General features: G+C 44.8%; 1 protein-coding gene across 1 annotated transcript; it reads left to right on the top strand.

Annotated features, from left to right (window-relative positions):
• Positions 1-1546: 1546 nt before the first annotated feature.
• Positions 1547-20241, top strand: rftn2 (raftlin family member 2). Its single transcript, XM_052081790.1, has 10 exons — positions 1547-2127; positions 10440-10620; positions 10992-11100; positions 12604-12784; positions 12852-13070; positions 13362-13468; positions 13836-13939; positions 14441-14522; positions 14901-16007; positions 19378-20241. The coding sequence occupies exons 1-9, from the start codon at positions 1989-1991 to the stop codon at positions 15084-15086; spliced, it is 1308 nt and encodes a 435-aa protein (XP_051937750.1). The 5' UTR covers positions 1547-1988; the 3' UTR covers positions 15087-16007; positions 19378-20241.
• The last annotated feature ends 23 nt before the right edge of the window (positions 20242-20264 follow it).

Here is a 20264-nt window from a genome sequence, read left to right as displayed (position 1 = left end):
CATTTGTTCATTGGTTTCTTAATTAAATATTATTTAGCCTCCGTCTGATTTTTAATCTCATCTCATTTTAGTCACTGAGAGAAAACATGAGGCGTGACGTCCAGCTGTGAGGCCACTGCACACCTTGTCACTCAATAGTGACTGATGAGGTAACAGTCAGTCAAAGATTAAGGCTCATTGCCTGCCACTGATTGAATTACTCCTCATAAGAACGAGGCAGATGGCCTACGAGTCAAAGAGTGAGGGGGATGGTGGGCATGGACCCGTCTGTCTGGACCACTTAACTTCAGTGAGCTTCTCACCGACACCACTTAAATGCTGCTCATGCTTGATCAAGCAGTTTCCTCAAGGGTACACATTCATTGTGTGCAAATGTGCAGTCATTTGATCAATGGATTATAGACTTGTAAAAGCACAATGAAATGCTACATTCATACTTGCTTTGTAGAGGAAGAGAATTAGAATTTGTGATTAATCATTGTAAAATAAAAACTATCCATCGATCCATTTTCTGATCCACTTTATACTCACAAGGGTCGTGAGGTGTGCTGGAGTCTATCCCAGCTGTCTTCGGGCAGTAGGCGGGGGACACCCTGAACCGGTTGCCAACCATTCACAAGGCACACACAAACGAACAACCATCCGCGCTCACACCTAGGGACAATTTAGAGTGTTCCATTAAACTGCCATGCATTTTTTGGAATGTGGGAGGAAACTGGAATACCCGGAGAAAACCCACACGGGCATGGGGAGAACATGCAAACGCCACACAAACTCCTCAATCAGTCCTGGGGAAAATGATCAATTACTGGATGATTATTGCCCAGATCGTTTTTCTCTTGCATAGATGTGGCTCAACTCCACATCACTATGGGAGTTCTTTAAATAGTTGAGAATGAATCAGCAAAATTGTTCATTCTGTCTTTTCTCAAGAAACGATTATAGTGAAGTTCACACAATGCACCGAATTCTTAACAATCTTACTTCTGTTTGAAATTCAATACTGTATGTATTTGTGTTCGCTCTTCCTTCTGGATTTGGACTTTCATTGGGTCAAATAGGACAAAACAGGAGGAGGGATCCTCATCCTGCGTGGACTCAAACAGGAAGTAGATGTCTGTGTAGAATTGACAAATATTCCATGAAATATTATGTTTGTGTGTGGAAAAACAGGATGACCGGTTATAAATAGGCTGATAAGACATACAAATATGGTCACTTGGCACTCAGTCCAGATGTGTCACGCAGGGACGGGACCTGAGCCACTGTTACCATGGAGACATGTTTGACATGTTTGTCTTAAAATTTGATCGGTAGTCACATTTAATTTTGAGTTCACCGAATATTTTTGACAGAGTAGATCATGATAGTTTCTACATTATTTTTAAGAATGTAAAACATGTTTATAAAAATGTGAATACGAAGCAACTTCACATCATTTTACAAATCACCACAAAAGTGAATGAACAGCTGTGGCGACTTTCGTCTTGTCCCATCACTGGTTGCCACATTTTGTACGTCAGGTAGCTTGCTCACGAGTGCCAAGGATGGGATGAACAATCACAAACAGAACTGATTAACAGTCGGGTGATCAAATCAGCATTCGGAAATCCAAAGAAAGGTGGTCGTATTTTGAAAAGTCGAAAAGGAAATTGGGTCATTTTGCGCTCTTGACTGCATGGGAAAGTTTTTCTCCGGGGAAGAGTCCACTCCGCCTCCCCACGCTTCACAAGCAAACTCCGCAGCCGGACGAGGGACCGACCTCCTTTTGCTTCTCAACTCCGGTTTCGACTGTCTTTGTTCCACTTCGTCTGTGAAGAAAACGCCCGAGGAGGACCATCACCGTGTGCGGCTCGAGGGATGACCGCGGCCCGTAAGTGTGGGTGAACCTTCCCGCAAAAGAGTGAACCAGAGAGAGGCGGTGGTCGGCCGGGTTTCAGGAAGATTTAGAGCGGCTCCTCCGCTGCTCTCGAGCCGCCTCCGAGGCCATGGGCTGCGGTTTAAGGAAGCTGGAGGACCCCGAGGACAGCAGCCCCGGGAAGATCTATTCGACGCTCAAGAGACCTCAAGTGGAGACCAAGACTGAGACCGTCTACGATTATGTCCTCCTGGACTTTAGCTTGGAAGGTAGGCGCTGAACATGCAGTGATGTCTTTTTATGAAGTAAAATTCACTTTTAGATATATTTTTTTTTAACCAAGGTAAAGGTTCCCAAAGTGAGATTAATAACGATGTCTATGTGTGCACTTCATAGGCTCCATCCATGAAGGTCAGCTTCAACATTAAAATATACCATGTTTCCTCAAATCGGGACCAATATTTACTTAATTGCAGACAGTGCCCGTTGAGTACGTGCTTTGAATGGGATACCTTAATTTTTGCAAATTTATTTGGATAATTATTAGAATTGTGCATGTATGTTTTCTCAATTTCTCTTAGATGCCCTCCAAGAAAGTCAGCTTTACAGATGCTTTACGACTGTAATGTAAACTTTTTGGGACATATTATGCACTTGGCAATTCAGTGTTTAAACTTTGACAGGTGTTATCCATGAAGGTCAAATTCAACATCGACATGACTGGATTTCCTAAATTTTTATTTTATTTTTTAACTGCAGATAGTACAAAGCATACATGAAAGGAAGGTGTTTTTGAAGAGGCCCTTTCATTGAACGCATTCATTTTTTTAAATAATTGTTTTAACCCTTTAGTTTTTTCAATCAAATATTCAGTTTTGAAATCATTATTTCAAAAGGTTGTCGCTTGAAACTATTCAGAGATAAAGGCATACTGTAATTGTTTCTTGGAGCAATTTTGATACTTTGGTGCATAAATTCTTAAATTGTAATAATACAAATTTTGAAATATATATAATTTTTCAATTTCTCTTGTTTTGCCGCTTCAAATGTAAGCTTTACAGATGCCATATCACAACAGTTACTTTATCGGAAATTCCTTCAAAAACATGGCAATGCAGCATTTATTTTCTGTGGAACTTATCCCCAGCTATTCTTTGCAAAACTCACCTATGATTAGGTTCTTGCCAGACTTCCATGAATAGTGTACTGTGCATCTCAGCACTTCTTCTGGTCTTTCGTGACTCCGCGTTTCACATTAGTTTAACGATTAGTATTAGCTTCTCTCATCTTATCTCTTGTTGCATGCTAAGGCTACCGCTCATCCACTTTTAGTGACAGTACTACTTGTTGGGAGTGTATTTTATTTGTTGCCAAGGAGGACAGGATCAACACCACACTTTTAGTATCTGTAGTCGTGTTTGTAGAATTGCATGGCAAAATGGATCCCTTTCTATAAGTGACAAGAACTTATTACAATGTGTTCAGATGTCATCTCGTCTTTTCCTTCCCAGCAACAGGCTCCTTCATTCAGCTGATGGAGAAAGAAATAGGTCAGGGAAGGTTTTTCACACTTGCATGCACAAACGCGCACACACACACCCTCACACTCACACACGCACACTTGTGGGCACGTTGGTGGCAGTGCATCAGAATGTAAAAAGACACTTGCATTGATTATGGAATCTAATTTTGGTTATGTGTAATACTTTGGGAGGCTCATCTGGTTGTTTTTTCCTGGTGATTTAATCCCTCTTCTGGTAACCCATTTGGAAGGAAATGGCAATTAAGTAGTGAGACCATCATGTCAACAAGCTGGCAGACACAATATGAGCTCACGAGAAATTTAGAGCTCGCGATGTAGAATTGTTAGCCTTTAAGAAATAGAGTTTGGGACTAGCAGAGCACTCGTGAGTAGACTGTGTGCACGTATGACATCTTAGCTCAGGTACCTCAAGATTCTTAATTTGGATATCATTCAAAAGCTATAGGCTTCTCATTTTTGAGAAAAGAAACGACAAGAATTTCACTTAACCTCATTTTTGAAGAACGGTTCACTATCTGCTAGTTGTGAAGTTCACTGCCATTATGAGCAAGCATACTGTAGCTTTTATGTACCTCATCATTTGCAATACAACCTAGTTTGTTTCACGTCATACTGCCTATTAAGATGACAGAAAATTCTGGAATCTTAATGAATAAAGTAAGATTTTATTTGTCTCACATGCATTAAATCTAATATATTTGAGTATTATTGTGAAATATTTGCGAAAAACACTTCTGGTTTGGGGGCGGTGTGCTTAGCATAATGCATGCCTCACAGTTCTGAGGTTATCTCCACGTACTCTGGTTCCTTTGTGCAGCATTTGGTTCTAATTCATACATTTCACGACATGTCTATATGATTTCATTCTGAAAAGTTAAAGAGGCAGTCGCTGGTGACGTAATGGTACACACGCCGGACCTGTGTGCGGACAGCGTGTGATTGGTTGTGACGGGACGGTGTGAATGTTCATTTGTCTCAATATGTGCCCTGTGACTGACTGGCGACCAGTTCAGGGTGTAGTCTGCCTGCTGTCTAAAGTCATCTGGGATAGGCTCCAGCAACTCCCCGTGACCCTATTTAGGATAAGTGGTGTTGAATAAGGGTGGATGGAAGTTGAAGAGGATGATTCTATGGATCAGGTCCAAATTCAATGCTATTCTGTCCTGTGAGAAGGTGGACAAAGATATAAAACCAAGAGTATTTACACCAAACGCACCATCTGTGCCTCCAAGTGTGTTTGCTAGATTAAAGCTACGGCAGTCCATGCCAGTTTGGAACCAAAATGAAAAGGCTATTTTGATGCTATAGAAAGCTCAGTGGACTTGAGTAACTTCACAATCAAGGGCTGTTGGCAATGATTGGTGTATTCTGTGGGAAGCTTACTAGCTCCAGAACCAAAAACGATGTGAGTACGTCCTCTTTGGAACAAACATGATCATGGCCAACGTACACCTGGCTGACAGATCACTCACAAATGAGCTTTTTTTCTAGTGTTTTCTCATCCCAATATCCACGAAAGTACAAGAACACAGGGGAACGCTTTTGCCGCGTAGCGCATTTGGTTCGATGTGCGTCTTGGCGAGTGTCTAATGGGGCCAAGATGACTGGGTGCAGCGCTGGGAGCTGTGGGAGAATGGGGTGAGCGGTGCGCGGGGTTGGGCTAATTGCTGCTTTTCCACATTCAAGTTGAAAGATTGACAGTTGTGATCACATGTGTCCTAGAAAGGCTTGGTGGGAGCGAGGAATTTTAGGCCCAATGTGGGTCGTGTCGTGCTCATCACTAGAAAGACATAAAAGGTGGACTTTTTTTTTTTTTTAATTCAACTCAACTCGTCTATCGTATTTGTTTTACCGTGTTGGCCTGAATATAAGACACCCCTGATTATAAGACGATGCCCTCGCTTTCAAGACTCAAGTTTGAAAAAAGACTTTTTCAACACCAAATCAATTTTTACACAGAAAATAATTACAGTACATCGGAAACAAATGATTATAACAATATACAATATTTGACAGAAAAAGCATGTTATTTTGCCTCATTCAAATCTGAATATCTGAACAATTAAATATGTAAATTAAAGTGCAATCACATTGGTAAATGAATGGCTCCTAGTTTTTGAAATGTAAATTACATCATAATTTCTCCTCAGCTGCCGTTTAACCTGGCCGATTTTCGACCCACTTTTCTCCAGATTGTCGCTACGTTTCTCCATTTTCTGTTATCTCTTCTATTATTTTCTTCTCTTTTCTTTCTTAATGCAATTTATTATTTTTCTTCTTCGTGCTACCGCTATTTTTTATTTTATTCTTCGTTGACAGGGGTTCGCTTTGGCCTGGGGAGTGAAGTTCAGCATTCGCTTCAATGATATCTGGCCCCATCTAGCGTCGTGAATGGGTATCATGTCTAGACCCCGAATATAAGACGACCCCCACTTTTTCAGTCTGATTTCAATGCAAAAAACACAGTTTTATATTCGGGCCAATACGGTAATTGTTGGGTAATAATTAAATCAAGAATGATTTATGTCTAACTATGAGGACAACAAAGTGTAAGTATCTCTTAATAGATTATTTGGTCAGCTAAGGCAAAATTCCACCTGCCTCACTGCAACACAACATAACCATGTAATTTCTCCCAGCCAATCAGAGAAGAAAGATTGAAAGAAAATGTTCTGAATCGTGACTATAAAACCACTTATTATGATTTTGGAAGATTAGAGACAGATGAGAAGATCTGGCAGGAAAATAAAATATTTCTTGAAAAGTCCGAAAAAAATCTGAGCACATGACTATTGGAGGTCTGAAAAAACGTTTGTCGACCTTTATTCGTATTTCACACACAACACTCACTGAATCGAGGTAATGGGAAATGCAAACATATTGGAAATCCAACCTTTTTTTTTAAACCATCAATCTGTATTTCAACAAAGAGCATGTTAAAATAAACGGCTACACTCCATAAGGTAGTATACCACAGACTGTTCCCTGTCCCATTTATGAAAAAGGACGTTTAGTTCTGCGTTGGTCATCGTTTCGAAGGATAAATGCGGGTTTTCTCTAATCTCTGTCTAATCTGCTCATCCAACGGGCCTCGTCGGATTATTTCCGATTAAAATTGGGATTTTCATGAATAAATCTGGAGGCGATTTGAAGGCCGCCATGCGTTTAGATGCCCGCCATCACGAATCGACGCTCTTGGAGCCACTCTCAATCATGGTGGAGTGTGTCTGATATGGAGATAATGGTAACATTAGTGAGGCTTAGTGTCTTCAATGAACATATTAGCATTAGCCATTACCCATGGAATCTGTTTTATTTCACCCCCAACCACTTATTATTTTCTGTTATTTCATGAGTTTGTTTTATGTTTCCTGAACATTCGCTTCAGCATGCCTTGATGTGCTCTCTTTTCTGTGAATAGTTATTCATAATTATGGTTTTGTTGTTGTTGTTTGTTCAGAGTACATGTTCTCCCGGGCCTGCGTGGGTTTTCTCCGGGTACTCCGGTTTCCTCCCACATTCCAAAAACAGGCACGGCAGGCTGATTGAATACTCTAAATTGTCCCTTGGTGTGAGTGTGGGCGTGGATGGTTGTTCATCTCCGTGTGCCATGCGATTGGCTGGCAACCTGTTCAGGGTTTTCCCTACCTACTGCCCGAAGACAGCAGGGATAGGCTCCAGCATGCCCGCGACCCTTGTCAGGAGAAGCGGATTAGTAAATGGATGGATGGAGGTTGCAAGTCAGAAAAACAGCGACTCGAATCCATTGGAGTCTAATATGATTCAAACCCCGCACCTCTGCTGTTTAACATGTTAGCATCAATGCTGCTGCTTCTGTTCGCTGTGTCACTTCCGTTTCCTGAGTGGCTTGTTGCCAAGCAAATTTCTAGCCTTCCCACCTTCCCTAATGGACTCATAAACTCCATCTTTGCACCAAAACAGGAATTACAAAGTCCTGTTTTGGTGCAAATTCAATCCCTCCCCCTTCAGTCCCCTCACAAAACATCTCTTGTCGGACCCCTTAAATAACCCCCTTCTTCACCCTCCACATCCCACCGCCTATCTTTTTAGCTTTTCACTCTCTTTGCCATTCTGCCAGGCCTTTATTTTGTCCTTTCACTTTTTGTTGCTCTGAACAGAGGCCTCAGTGTGTTGGTGACAGCGTAAGTGGCAGCTAGATGGGGTGGGGTGTTGCTACTGAAAACGCAGAATGTGTGTGTGCATGTGTTTTTGTGCGTGTATGTATCATCCTCTAGGGACGTGTTAAATATGGCTTTGTTGCCTGTTTTTCCAGAGTGACCCTTTAAGACTTCAGTGATCCACATTGAATTTAAATGGAAGTCTAGTCGTGAAAGTAGCAGCTCGAGAATGTTGTTGTTTTCTATCCATTGTAAAAGGGATTGGAATGGGTGGTTGGTCTTACAGGAATGCCAGTAAACTGGAGATGTGTACTTAATCGAGTTCACTGGGCTCTGCGGTGGGTTCCTCAATAGCTTAAGAGGGGGCATTTTCACAAAGAGGCCATGACCACTTTTAATACACTTCGTCGCTGCCACTAACATCAACTTGCAGGCGGCGGGCAAAAAAAAAAAACACGTTTAAACAGGGATGTGGTCATACAGCCATGCATGAGCATTGCAGCACAGCCAGCAGAAACATTCGAATGTTAGCCGCGGTATCGCACAATCTGGATGCAAAGCAGCAGATATATATTCCAGACAAGCGTTGTGTTATGATTAAAACAGAAGTCAAGTTTTCAGATTCCAGCTGCATCAGTGGAATATGAATTAAGCAAAAAATGCACCCATTTTTGTCCATCTGAGGGGGCTGCCTTTTGCCCATTACTGCCACATGCTGTCGACTCAAATTAATGTCACATTGCCCAGAGCTCAACTTGCAAAGGTTCACCTCTGTTCTTGATTTAGTCATGTGACGTTCACAAGTATGGGTGTGTCAGTAGTTTTGACGGGAGAAAGTGTTAACCGAGAAGGTGGGCAAGCCATGTGGGTAAAATTAGACGAAAGCACAGATGGGAGAAGATGACCATGACACCATTGTGTGTCGTCACTGTGGTGTATTTTGACTGCTCTAAAAAGAACACTGCAGACGCTAATATCTGCACTGAAGGATGATGTGTGACATAGTTCAGTATCAAGACCGAACTGTGCGAGTTGGCATGGTATCACAGGGTATCCTGACTGAGAGAATAAACAAAGAAGAGTACCGGTAATAAAAATTGGAAGACACAAGTGGTGGTCACTCTGGCCATCCCCTAAGTGAAGAAGATTTGATACCTGTGACTTTCCTGACATGATTACCAATACATGGATACAGTATTCTTAGATCCCTTGAGCGTCGTATCACAATTTATTTGTATCATTTAAACCTTTCGGGAACCGTAGTCACTACAGTGGACAGCTCATCATGTTAGCAGGTTACAGGTGGCATGAAAGGGTTAAAGTATGGATGAACCCTAAAAAAAATTGACTTTTTTTATGGTATAAATATCTGTTGTTGTATTTTGAAAGAAAACATTTGAATCCCACTTCCTATTAATGTAAGAGGGCCAGACGATGACACAAAAAAAAAAAAACTGCCAATTGCATGTTTTGCTACTTTCTGAACTCTTGGCACTAGAGACAGCAAGTCGATGAGCAATCACAAAAGCTTAGGGCCTGATTAATAAAGTTGGTTGCGTTTGGTAAAATGTTGGACGCTGCCTTATTTATGTTAAAGCAGACGTAGGACCCAGCCAAACAACTCCAAGACTTCCCTACAGCATGGTCCACGTCACATTGTGTGTTCCAAAAAAAAAAACAAAAGACAACATGCTACATACAAACAACAACAATATTAATGCAGATGGAGATGAAAATTTTTTTGAATTGTTTCACAATGTAATATGCCTGTGTTGAAATTACTATGGTTACTGACGACCAGCAACAATCCAAACACACGTCGCATATTAACTCCTCAATGAAACGGTAAAACTCGATGTTGTTGTCTCACTGATATTGTGTCAATATAATAATAATGTGTGGTGTGCCCATTCGCATAAAAATCATACCTGATGTAACTACGGGTCCTCTCCTCGTCCAGTGTGTATCTTAAAAATATTGCTCTTTGTAGCAACAGTTCTCAAGCTGTGCATGCCGTTTTTCAATGCTGTGGGGGATTGTGATGTTTAAGGAAACATTTCCAGTAGCTGTTCAAATAAACCACTGTGGGGAAAACTGTAACAAATGGCTCACTGTTAGTTCTGAAGTCGCGTGTAGCGGGGCCACATTACCTTTCCTCCTACGTCATGCAGCAGAGGCTCAGTGCTGCAAGAGACAGTAACCAGACCAACATGTATTTGGAGAGGCTCTTTCTATCGATTCAATTTTTTTTTCAATATCGGTCCAGTAATGGTAGTTATTGTGACTCCCTAATTTCTAGCATAAATTTACAATAAAAGTAAAAGAAGCTGTCTTTGGTTAAAAAAATGTTTGTTTCCATCAGTCAATGTCAATCAAAATCATTACTTTCACTCCATAGCTTGCAAACATGGCCAAGAAGTCATTGTTTATCATACCATCCACAGTCATAGTTTCATGAAATAAAATTTACACTTTGACTAATCTTGTCCAACACATTTATCGCAGAAACAAACCTCATTTAGAATTTTAAGGAATTCATGCTGCGGTCAGCTGAACATGAGCACCAAAGCAAACCAAAGAAAATAAAATAGCATTATATAGTAAATTAAGGTCAGAAAAAGGTTGCCTTCATAAGCATGTTGGGCAAGTTTGTGGATATGCGTACATTTTATCTCATGTAACGCTGACTGTGGATGGTATGACAAACAATGACTTCTCGGTTACTGGTGGCATTGCAAGGTTACCGCAGTGGACAGCCTATCATGCTTTCAGGTAGCAGGTTATGATCGATACCCTCTAAATGGGTAATTGTAATCTCAGACTGACTTTCTCTAGCCGTTTTTTGTTATTCATAATAAAATGAGCTAACCAACTGGTCCTGTCCACCTCCTCGGTGCAGGTAGCCGTCCCACAGTGCAGTATGTGTCGTCGCTGGCCGAGCTGCCTCAGGCGCTGCAGCCATACTACACGCAGGGCTACGTCCTGGCCGCCCTGCACCCCATCATCCTGTCAGTGGGCCGCACGCGCTCGCTGCCCTTTAGCCTGCTGTACCGCGCTGTCCTGGCCAGGCCCAGACTGAAGTAAGTTGATGATCTTGACTCTGAAGTAGTTCAAAACTCTGAAACGAATATCACGTGTACACCGCCTCAATTGGCAGCAAACTCTCGAGTAAATCCATCAATGATTGATGAAGCCAGCTGCATATTTCACGCAAAGCTGCGCCAGAAGGTCACACCGGCAAGCCAGAAGAGCCTGACTCCTGTTTGTCCCGGTTTAAAAGAATGAAGAAGGGATTTTTATTGGCTGGAAAGCCACTTGTATTTGTATATGTATGTGCTTTACATCTATATGTAAAGCACATATATTTATTTGTCACCCCCCACAACCTTTGTGAGGATGGATATCTATCTATCTATCTACTGTATATGTGCATTTTATTTTGTCTTTCTAGTCAACAGACGGCATCCATGTGCCACAGCGTGCCTGCGCTAAGGGTGGAAGAGTGGCCACTACCCGGAGACTCACTGACCGGCGAGATTGTTCGAGCACTAATTGACAGGGTGAGGATAACAACTTTCTTTGTCGCTGGTCATTTGAGGAAACCTTGATCAGATACTGTATCTGGAAACACATTTTGACACCGTGTCATAAAACAAAATGAAAGTCTGCTATTTTGGCTTGAAATAGTCATTTTAGAACACTTAGGATATTTTAAGTGGTCATTACACCAGGGTGTTCTTCTGATCCGATGTAAACAACGCACAGTGGTAGATTGACGTCCTGGTTTACGATAACAGTAAATGCTCCTCCACTCAAAAGCAGAAGGTACAGAGTTCAACTGCGTATCTACGTTTTTGTGACAATTTCATTTTATAGTGTGCCATGGGATATATTTTTGTCCGTAGTGTACAGTGAACTCTCATTTATCACAGGGATTACGTCCCAAAAAGAACCCGCGATAGGCGGCGTCTGTGAAGTAGTCGGTGTAACTGCTCCTAAAGGTTTTATTCCTAGTTTAGAAAGACTTGACGATTCGTCCAATGTTCAACAACCTTGATTGTCGACGCGTCCATTGCTGATGAACACTATTTTTTTTTGGAGGGGGGAAGACTATGACAAAAATATACAATGACACAATGTACAACATACCTACATGCACCCCTGCACCATAAAACACACATTAGTCATGGCTACATAGCCTTCTAGACAGGAATTTTGGGAATAATTAGAAGAAATCAAAAATCTTGTCCTGTGCATCTCACGTTTTTTGTCTCTTTTTCTCAAATTGACGCAACTCCTAATCAACATTCACCATCCAACCCGCAAATATAACAACAGAGGGCGCAATAACCTAAATAAATGAGGAGTCTTTAGCAAATAACATACATTGTCATTTTACCGTTTGGGAGTACGTGGCATTATTTTAATATTACCATGAACTTACAAACACGACAGTTACAGTCAGCTGTATTTTCTAACATTTATTATACAAAACAAAATTGTACTATCGAATTAAACCAAAGATCTAAACCTGTTTTTGTTGCAAATGTAAATTTGGCAAGCTTTGCAGACACGAGGCGCAGAGACTGTTGACATGTGTCTGCAATCCCTTCGCTAATCAGGATGCAGAACACAATGCACGGTTTAATTGTTTTTCTTTTTAACTGCACAATAAAAATGGTAAACCAGCAAAGCCCTGAAGGATGAACCACAGTATCGCAAGGGTTCACTGCACATACCTCATTTTCAATTTACTTTGACAAGGGTTTGCAAATCCTTTACAATTTTTCTTATTATTATTTTTATTTTTTTGCAGGTATTCGTTTGTTTTGAATTTGATAGCTGCAACATATTCCATTTTGTGACATCACCTTTATTTCTAACAATGCTCAATAAGTATTCAGGAACACAGTACACTCACATTCAATGTAGCTTTTCGGCCATGAGCAACCTTATTGAAACTGGGTTTTGTAAAATATATGACTTAGCATAGAGAGAAAGGAAATGCAATTTTTGCGATGTGTGAAGGCTTTAACAATTTTTGGAGATTGTTTCTCCCGAAGGTGAACAACAGTGCCCGTGAAGGTGTCCGTTTCGTCGGGTCAGTCCTCCAGCAAGTGAGCGTGTTGAGCAACGGCAGCCAGCTGCACAGTCCGAAGAGGGGCTGCCGCTCTCCCCCACTCTCCCCCCCTCGTACCCCTCCAGGAGACAGAGAACTGGAGGATACCGTCGCATACAGTCCTGGTGAGACATGGTCAACCTCTCTGGAGACTCATCAAACGGATGTCAGACTGTTATTCTTTCTTCCCAGACATGCGACTTCTGGTCTTCTTCCACTCCTGGGCTCCGGGTTGCGCCCCTCTGGAATCGTTGGCATGCCAGTACCACCAGGGAGCGTTGTCCATGCGCGTCTCCAGGAAGGGCCAGGTGGTGAGCGCCCTGGAGGCCGATTGGCTGGAGCTGACGGCCGCCTACTACCGCAGAGGCTGGTCGCTGGTGGACTCCTTCGTCTACTGGGATACCCCGAAAGGTCGGGGGACCCCCATCCGCCCAACATGGAGCCACTGTGTTGTTTGTTCAGTAGTCATAAAAGAGTCATTCATCCAGAAGATTTGGCACTTCCTGTTGTGATTGTGGCTGCGCCACCCCTGTTGTCCGCTTTGCCTATTTTTAGTACCGTCTCTGTCGCCTTAACAACCTCACTTCCTATTCCTCTCATTCGAGGGAGCACTCACTCTGAGGATTTTCTCCCCAAAAAACGCTTGTCTGGATTTCTTGCGGGATTAAAGTGATGACAACAAAATGATTGTCTGGGTTTCAGGTGAACCCGTGCCACGGTCGCTGGAAGGCCTTTTTGTGTACGAAGAGAAGAGCACCGCCCCTCCTGCCAACGACACCATCGTGGTGGAGCAGTGGACTGTCATTGAGGTCGGCAAAGGTTTCTTATTATGTTAATGAAAAAGCATACTATGTCATGGCATCACTGGACGATCTTTTCTCTTACTAGAAGCAATTTTACACTACTGTGCTGCATGAAAAGCATAACACGAAATGCCGCAAAGATTTGGTGATCAACCATTTTGTCTAATCTCTATGTGGCTTCATCTTTTTTATCACAGCCGACTGCGTGATGCTCACTGCTTCGTGGTCACAGTATCGAAGGTTGCACTGATATGCTGTGATGCAACAGCCAACCTCTGAGTCCTTTTTTTCTTGGATGGAGGCAATTTCTATTTGCGTGTATACACAGCTTGTTGTCTTAAACAGTGTTTGTGTGTGTGTCGTGTCCACTCAGGGGTCCAGTGTGAAAACAGACTATGGGCCGCTACTTCACACTCTGGCTGAGTTTGGATGGCTGCTGACGTGCGTGCTGCCCACTCCCATCATTCGACATGACAGGTAACGATGTGCACATGAATACTATATTCAACCAGCAATGACGCACGAGCATACAAAAGGGCGGGATATTGTACACTCCGTCATCACATCTGCTTCGGTTGTAGGCTTGAGCCTACAGGCTGATTGCAAGAGAGTTGTAGTTGCGCAAAGATGCCACAAGATAAAAGCAAAGCCATAAGAGAGATGACCATATTGCATCTCGCAACACGCACATCATCATGTTTTTGCATGCACAGTCATGAATCCATGTCACATAAATGGCTGCATTTAGTACTCAAATTGGAGTGGTAAAATAGTTACTATTTTATTTTGTAAGGAACTGTTTTCAATTGTTTTACCTGACACTATTGTAGGTCAGATCTCCCGCAGTGAAGAAAAGTTCATTGTGCTTCAAAACTGATCATTATTATTTTTTTTCTAAAGGCAAAAATTGTGTCTGGTAAATTGTATGTACAGCATGGAGTATTTCTTTGTGAACTGTTTTGTGTTTGTGTGCGTTAGTGATGGGAATCTGGCCACCAAGCAAGTTGTGTTTCTTCAGCGACCTGTCAGGAGTCAGGCAGCAGCACAGCACAGGAACCAGGTGAGAAATGTACAACGGTCCACACTGCACTGTGGTGGTCAATTTAGACTTGTGGATGTGTTCCAAAATATCTGTAAAACCACATTATTGTAGTTGTAGTTTGCAGTGGTGTACATGCTTGTATAATTTTTTTCTAGGCACTTCCTCACACATTTCAAATATATGGATGTTATTCTAAAAATTGTCTGTAGTTTGGAATGAATCTTTGAATGATTGTTTGCCTTGTACATGCCCAGAAACTGGCAACCAGTCCAAAGTCAGCAAGTACAGGCTCCGGATGACGACCTAACGAGGCCAAACCCTATTGAAAATGGATGGATGAATGTCTTTAGGTCACCTGGAACTAGAAACTAAAGAACACTGTGACTCTATGTTCAGGTTCTGCCGGTGCACTGCGACGTATCCAGCCGCTCCGTCAGCGGCGCCGCGCTTCGGCAGGAGCTCTCCCCTGTGGCCGGGGGCATCGGTGGCTTTCCGGCCTTTGGAGCCCCCAGCTCGATGTCGCACCTGGAGGAAGGCTGCTTCGACCAGGAGGAGGGCAAGGCGGAGGTCACCTGCATGTGAGCGGACTGATGTCATGAGATTCCCAATTGGAGGAAATCCACTTCTTCTGTGGCAATGCGCCAAAAACATTGCTCCTCTGCAGTGGGAGAACGCTGCACTTTTTTGTTATTTTTTTTAAGCCAAGCCATAACGAGAAGAACATATGGAAAGCCTTTTGAGCATTTACTCAATATCCAGCTTAAGGTCCACTTATTTTCACTAGTAGGACAATTTAAGTATACTAGGACAACTACAAATTACTATTGAGATAAAAGTGTATAGTCTTCTACATCTGCGTAGCACTAGTGAGGAAAACAGACTACTAGTGTGCACCTGATGCTGGATATCCAGAATATTGAAGAAATCCTCAAGTGTCTTTCTGGTGGGCTGCAGATTACCATTTTAAAAGAACAACACAAAAACGTGATCTTTGAGGGCCAGCGAGTGGCCAGTCTGCATTTTCCAAGTGCTACTTGGCAGAGGATCAATTTTGCTACCATTTCTAATACATCTTGTTAACATCCATCCATATCTAATCCGTTTATTCTCACAGGAGTGGTGGAGTCAATTCCAGCCGTCTTCAGGCAGTAGGTAGGGTACACCCTGAACTGGTTGCCATCAATCGCAGGGCATACATTGACGAAGAGACATTCGCGCTCATAATTGCACCCAGGGACAATTCAGAGTGTTCCATTAACCTGTCATGCATGTTTTTAGAATGTGGGCGGAAACCGGAATACCCGAAAGAAAAACTCAAACAGGGACAGGGAAAACATGCAAACTCCTCACAGGCAGGCCCGAGCCACAGTCGAACCCTGCACCTCTGCACTGTGAGGCGACGTGCTAACCTACGAGTAGCCCACCATGCTACCCCATATTGTTAACAGTAACATTTAAATACAAATGTCTCGTGAACCTCATGAGTAACAGTTCTGGCCCCAAGTATTTTCCATCCATCCATCATCTACCGCTTATCCGGGGCCGGGTCGCGGGGGCAACAGCTTTAGCAGGGAAGCCCAGACTTCCCTCTCCCTAGCTACTTCTTCCAGCTCTCCCCGGGGGATCCCGAGGCGTTCCCAGGCCAGCTGGGTGACATAGTCTCTCCAGCGTGTCCTGGGTCTTCCTCTGGGTCTCCTCCCGGTGGGACATGACCGGAACACCTCACCGGGGAGGCGCTCAGGAGGCATCCGAATCAGATGCCCAAGCCACCTCATCTGGCTCCTCTTGATGTGGAGGAGAAGCGGCTCGACTCTTAGCCCCTCCCGGATGACCGAGCTTCTAACCTTATCTCTAAGGGAGAGCCCGGACACCCTGCGAAGAAAACTAATTTCAGCCGCTTGTATCCGGGATCTCGTTCTTTCGGTCACGACCCATAGCTCGTGACCATAGGTGAGGGTTGGGACGTAGATCGACCGGTAAATTGAGAGCTTCGCCTTTTGGCTCAGCTCCTTCTTCACCACGACAGACCGATACAACGTCCGCATCACAGCAGACGCTGCACCGATCCGCCTGTCGATCTCCCGCTCCCTCCTACCCCCACTCGTGAACAAGACCCCAAGATACTTGAACTCCTCCACTTGGGGTAAGATCTCCTCCCCGACCCGGAGGGGGCACTCCACCCTTTTCCGACTGAGGACCATGGTTTCAGATTTGGAGGTGCTGATTTTCATCCCAACCGCTTCACACTCGGCTGCGAAACGCTCCAGTGAGAGTTGGAGAGCCCCGTTTGAAGGGGCCAACAGCACCACATCATCTGCAAAAAGCAGGGATGAAATACTGAGGCCCCCAAAACGGACCCCCTCAACGCTTCGGCTGCACCTAGAAATTCTGTCCATAAAGGTTATGAACAGAATCGGCGACAAAGGGCAGCCTTGGCGGAGTCCTACCTCCACTGGAAACGATTCCGACTTACTGCCGGCAATGCGAACCAAACTCTGACATCGGTGGTATAGTGACCGAACAGCCCGTATCAGGGGGTTCGGTACCCCATACCCACGAAGCACCCCCCACAGAACTCCCCGAGGGACACGGTCAAACGCCTTCTCCAAGTCCACAAAACACATGTAGACTGGTTGGGCGAATTCCCACATACCCTCAAGGACCCTGCTAAGGGTGTAGAGCTGGTCCACTGTTCCACGGCCGGGACGAAAACCACACTGCTCCTCCTCAATCTGAGGCTCGACTTCCTGACGGACCCTCCTCTCCAGCACCCCTGAATAGACCTTACCAGGGAGGCTGAGGAGTGTGATCCCTCTGTAGTTGGAACACACCCTCCGGTCCCCCTTTTTAAAAAGAGGGACTACCACCCCGGTCTGCCAATCCAGAGGCACTCTCCCTGTTGTCCACGCGATGTTGCAGAGGCGTGTCAACCAGGACAGCCCCACAACATCCAGAGCCTTGAGGAACTCCGGGCGGATCTCATCCACCCCTGGGGCCTTGCCACCGAGGAGCTTTTTAACCACATCGGTGACTTCAACCACAGAGATAGGAGAGCCCACCTCAGAGCCCCCGGGCTCTGCTTCCTCCAAGGAAGGCGTGTTGGTGGAGTTGAGGAGGTCTTCGAAGTACTCCGCCCACCGGTTCACAACGTCCCGAGTCGAAGTCAGCAGCGCCCCATCCCCACTGTACACAGTGTTAGTGGTGCACTGCTTCCCCCTCCTGAGACGTCGGATGGTGGACCAGAATTTCCTCGAAGCCGTCCGGAAGTCGGCTTCCATGGCCTCACCGAACTCTTCCCACGCTCGGGTTTTTGCCTCGGCGACCACCGAAGCCGCGGCCCGCTTGGCCAATCGATACCCGTCAGCTGCCTCTGGGGTCCCACAGGCCATAAAGGCTCGATAGGACTCCTTCTTCAGCTTGACGGCATCCCTTACTGCTGGTGTCCATCAGCGAGTACGGGGTTGCCGCCACGACAGGCACCAACCACCTTACGGCCACAACTCAGATTGGCCGCCTCAACAATAGAGGCACGGAACACGGTCCACTCGGGCTCAATGTCCCCCGCCTCCCCCAGAACATGGGAAAAGCTCTGTCGGAGGTGGGATTTGAAACTCCTTCTGACAGGGGATTCCGCCAGACGCTCCCAACAAACCCTCACTATACGTTTGGGTCTGCCAGGACGGACCGGCATCTTCCCCCACCATCGGAGCCTACTCACCACCAGGTGGTAATCAGTTGACAGCTCCGCCCCTCTCTTCACCCGAGTGTCCAGAACATGCGGCCGCAAATCCGATGATACAACAAAAAAGTCGATCATCGAACTGTGACCTAAGGTGTCCTGGTGCCAAGTGCACATATGGACACCCTTATGTTTGAACAAGGTGTTCGTTATGGACAATCCGTGACGAGCACAGAAGTCCAATAACAAAACACCACTCGGGTTCAGATCGGGGGGGCCGTTCCTCCCAATCACGCCCCTCCAGGTCTCACTGTCATTGCCCACGTGAGCATTGAAGTCCCCCAGCAGAACAAGGGAGTCCCCAGCAGGAGTACTCTCCAGCACACCCTCCAAGGACTCCAAAAAGGGTGGGTATGCTGAGCTGCTGTTTGGTGCATTTGCACAAACAACAGTCAGGACCCGTCCCCCCACCCGCAGGCAGAGGGAGGCAACCCTCTCGTCTACCGGTGTGAACCCCAATGTACAGGCACTGAGCCGGGGGGCAATGAGTATGCCCACACCTGCTCTGCGCCTCTCACCGTGAGCAACTCCAGAGTGGAAGAGAGTCCAACCCCTCTCGAGAGAACTGGTACCAGAACCCAGGCTGTGTGTGGAGGCAAGTCCGACTATATCCAGTCGGAAATTCTCTGCCTCACACACCAGCTCGGGCTCCTTCCCTGCCAGAGAGGTGACATTCCATGTCCCAAGAGCTAGCTTCTGCAGCCGAGGATCGGACCGCCAGGGTCCCCGCCTTTGGCTGCCGCCCAGCTCACATTGCACCCGACCCCTTTGGCCCCTCTCATGGGTGGTGAGCCCATGGGAAGGGGGACCCACGTTGCCTCTTCGGGCTGTGCCCGGCCGGGCCCCATGGGTGTAGGCCCGGCCACCAGGCGCTTGCCAACGAGCCCCACCTCCAGGCCTGGCTCCAGAGGGGGGCCCCGGTGACCCGCGTCCGGGCAAGGGAAACCTTGGTCCATATATTTTGTTCATCATAAGGGGTCTTTGAGCCGTGCTTTGTCTGGCCCCTCACCTAGAACCTGTTTGCCATGGGTGACCCTGCCAGGGGCATAAAGCCCCAGACAACTTAGCTTCTAGGATCATTGGGACACACAAACCCCTCCACCACGGTAAGGTGACGACTCACGGAGGGGCAAGTATTTTCCTCTTTATTTATTTATTTTTTTAAGTTCTGTGGTTTTCATTACAGCTTTTTGTCTTGTCATCATGGATATTTTAAAATTATATACACAATCCAAAGAAAACAATTACAAACATGAAATATATATGGAGTGGGACCGATGTGATTCTCGACTCCTGTTGTACTTTTGGACCATGTAGAGCAGAATTTTAGGCCTTTTGATTTTGTTATCCATTAAGAGAGTGAGTTGCTGCTCCGCAGGTTATTTATTTATTGGTTTGAGGCGGTTTATGCAAAAACATGTCTTTTTTTTTCCTTGACTCTTTGGATGGAACACATTCCAATTACTTCGCATTGTATTTCCTGGTGAACAGGAGGACGAAATGGTAGCCTGCTCGAATACATTTCAACTAGACAAAAGTATTGGGACTGTTTTGATTTGAGTGGAGTTTCCTCAGATAATTCGTTTTTGTCTTCCTGGAAGTAGAATGTGTCCCGATATGAACGCTCACACAGCGTGCCATGCTTGGAAGGCAGCCATGTTGGCTCAGTCGGAGAGATGCGATTTCAGACATTATTATCTTGACCAGTATTACTAGTACACGATATGGTACTCCATTGAATTTAGTTTCTATGTATTAAAATCAAAATTCATGGTGTTACAAAGGACGACAGCAGTATTATCAGCGGAACATGGTTGTGTTTATAGTTGTAAATCTACACAGCCCTTCTTCCATGATTAAAATGTTGCTTATTAATGTTGCTTTAATAGTGAAAAGACCATTTAAAACCAGTATTAATTCCAGTTGTTTTGTTTTTAAGTTGTACATTTGATTCTTTATATGGATAGTGTTCACCAAAATAAATGCATATCCCCATCATTTGTCAGAGTTTTCATTTCTGA

This window comes from Hippocampus zosterae, chromosome 12 (genome assembly GCF_025434085.1).
Source record: "Hippocampus zosterae strain Florida chromosome 12, ASM2543408v3, whole genome shotgun sequence".
NCBI lineage: Eukaryota > Metazoa > Chordata > Actinopteri > Syngnathiformes > Syngnathidae > Hippocampus > Hippocampus zosterae.
The sequence above is the reverse complement of the archived record's forward strand: the minus strand, read 5'-3'. Positions and strand labels throughout refer to the sequence as shown.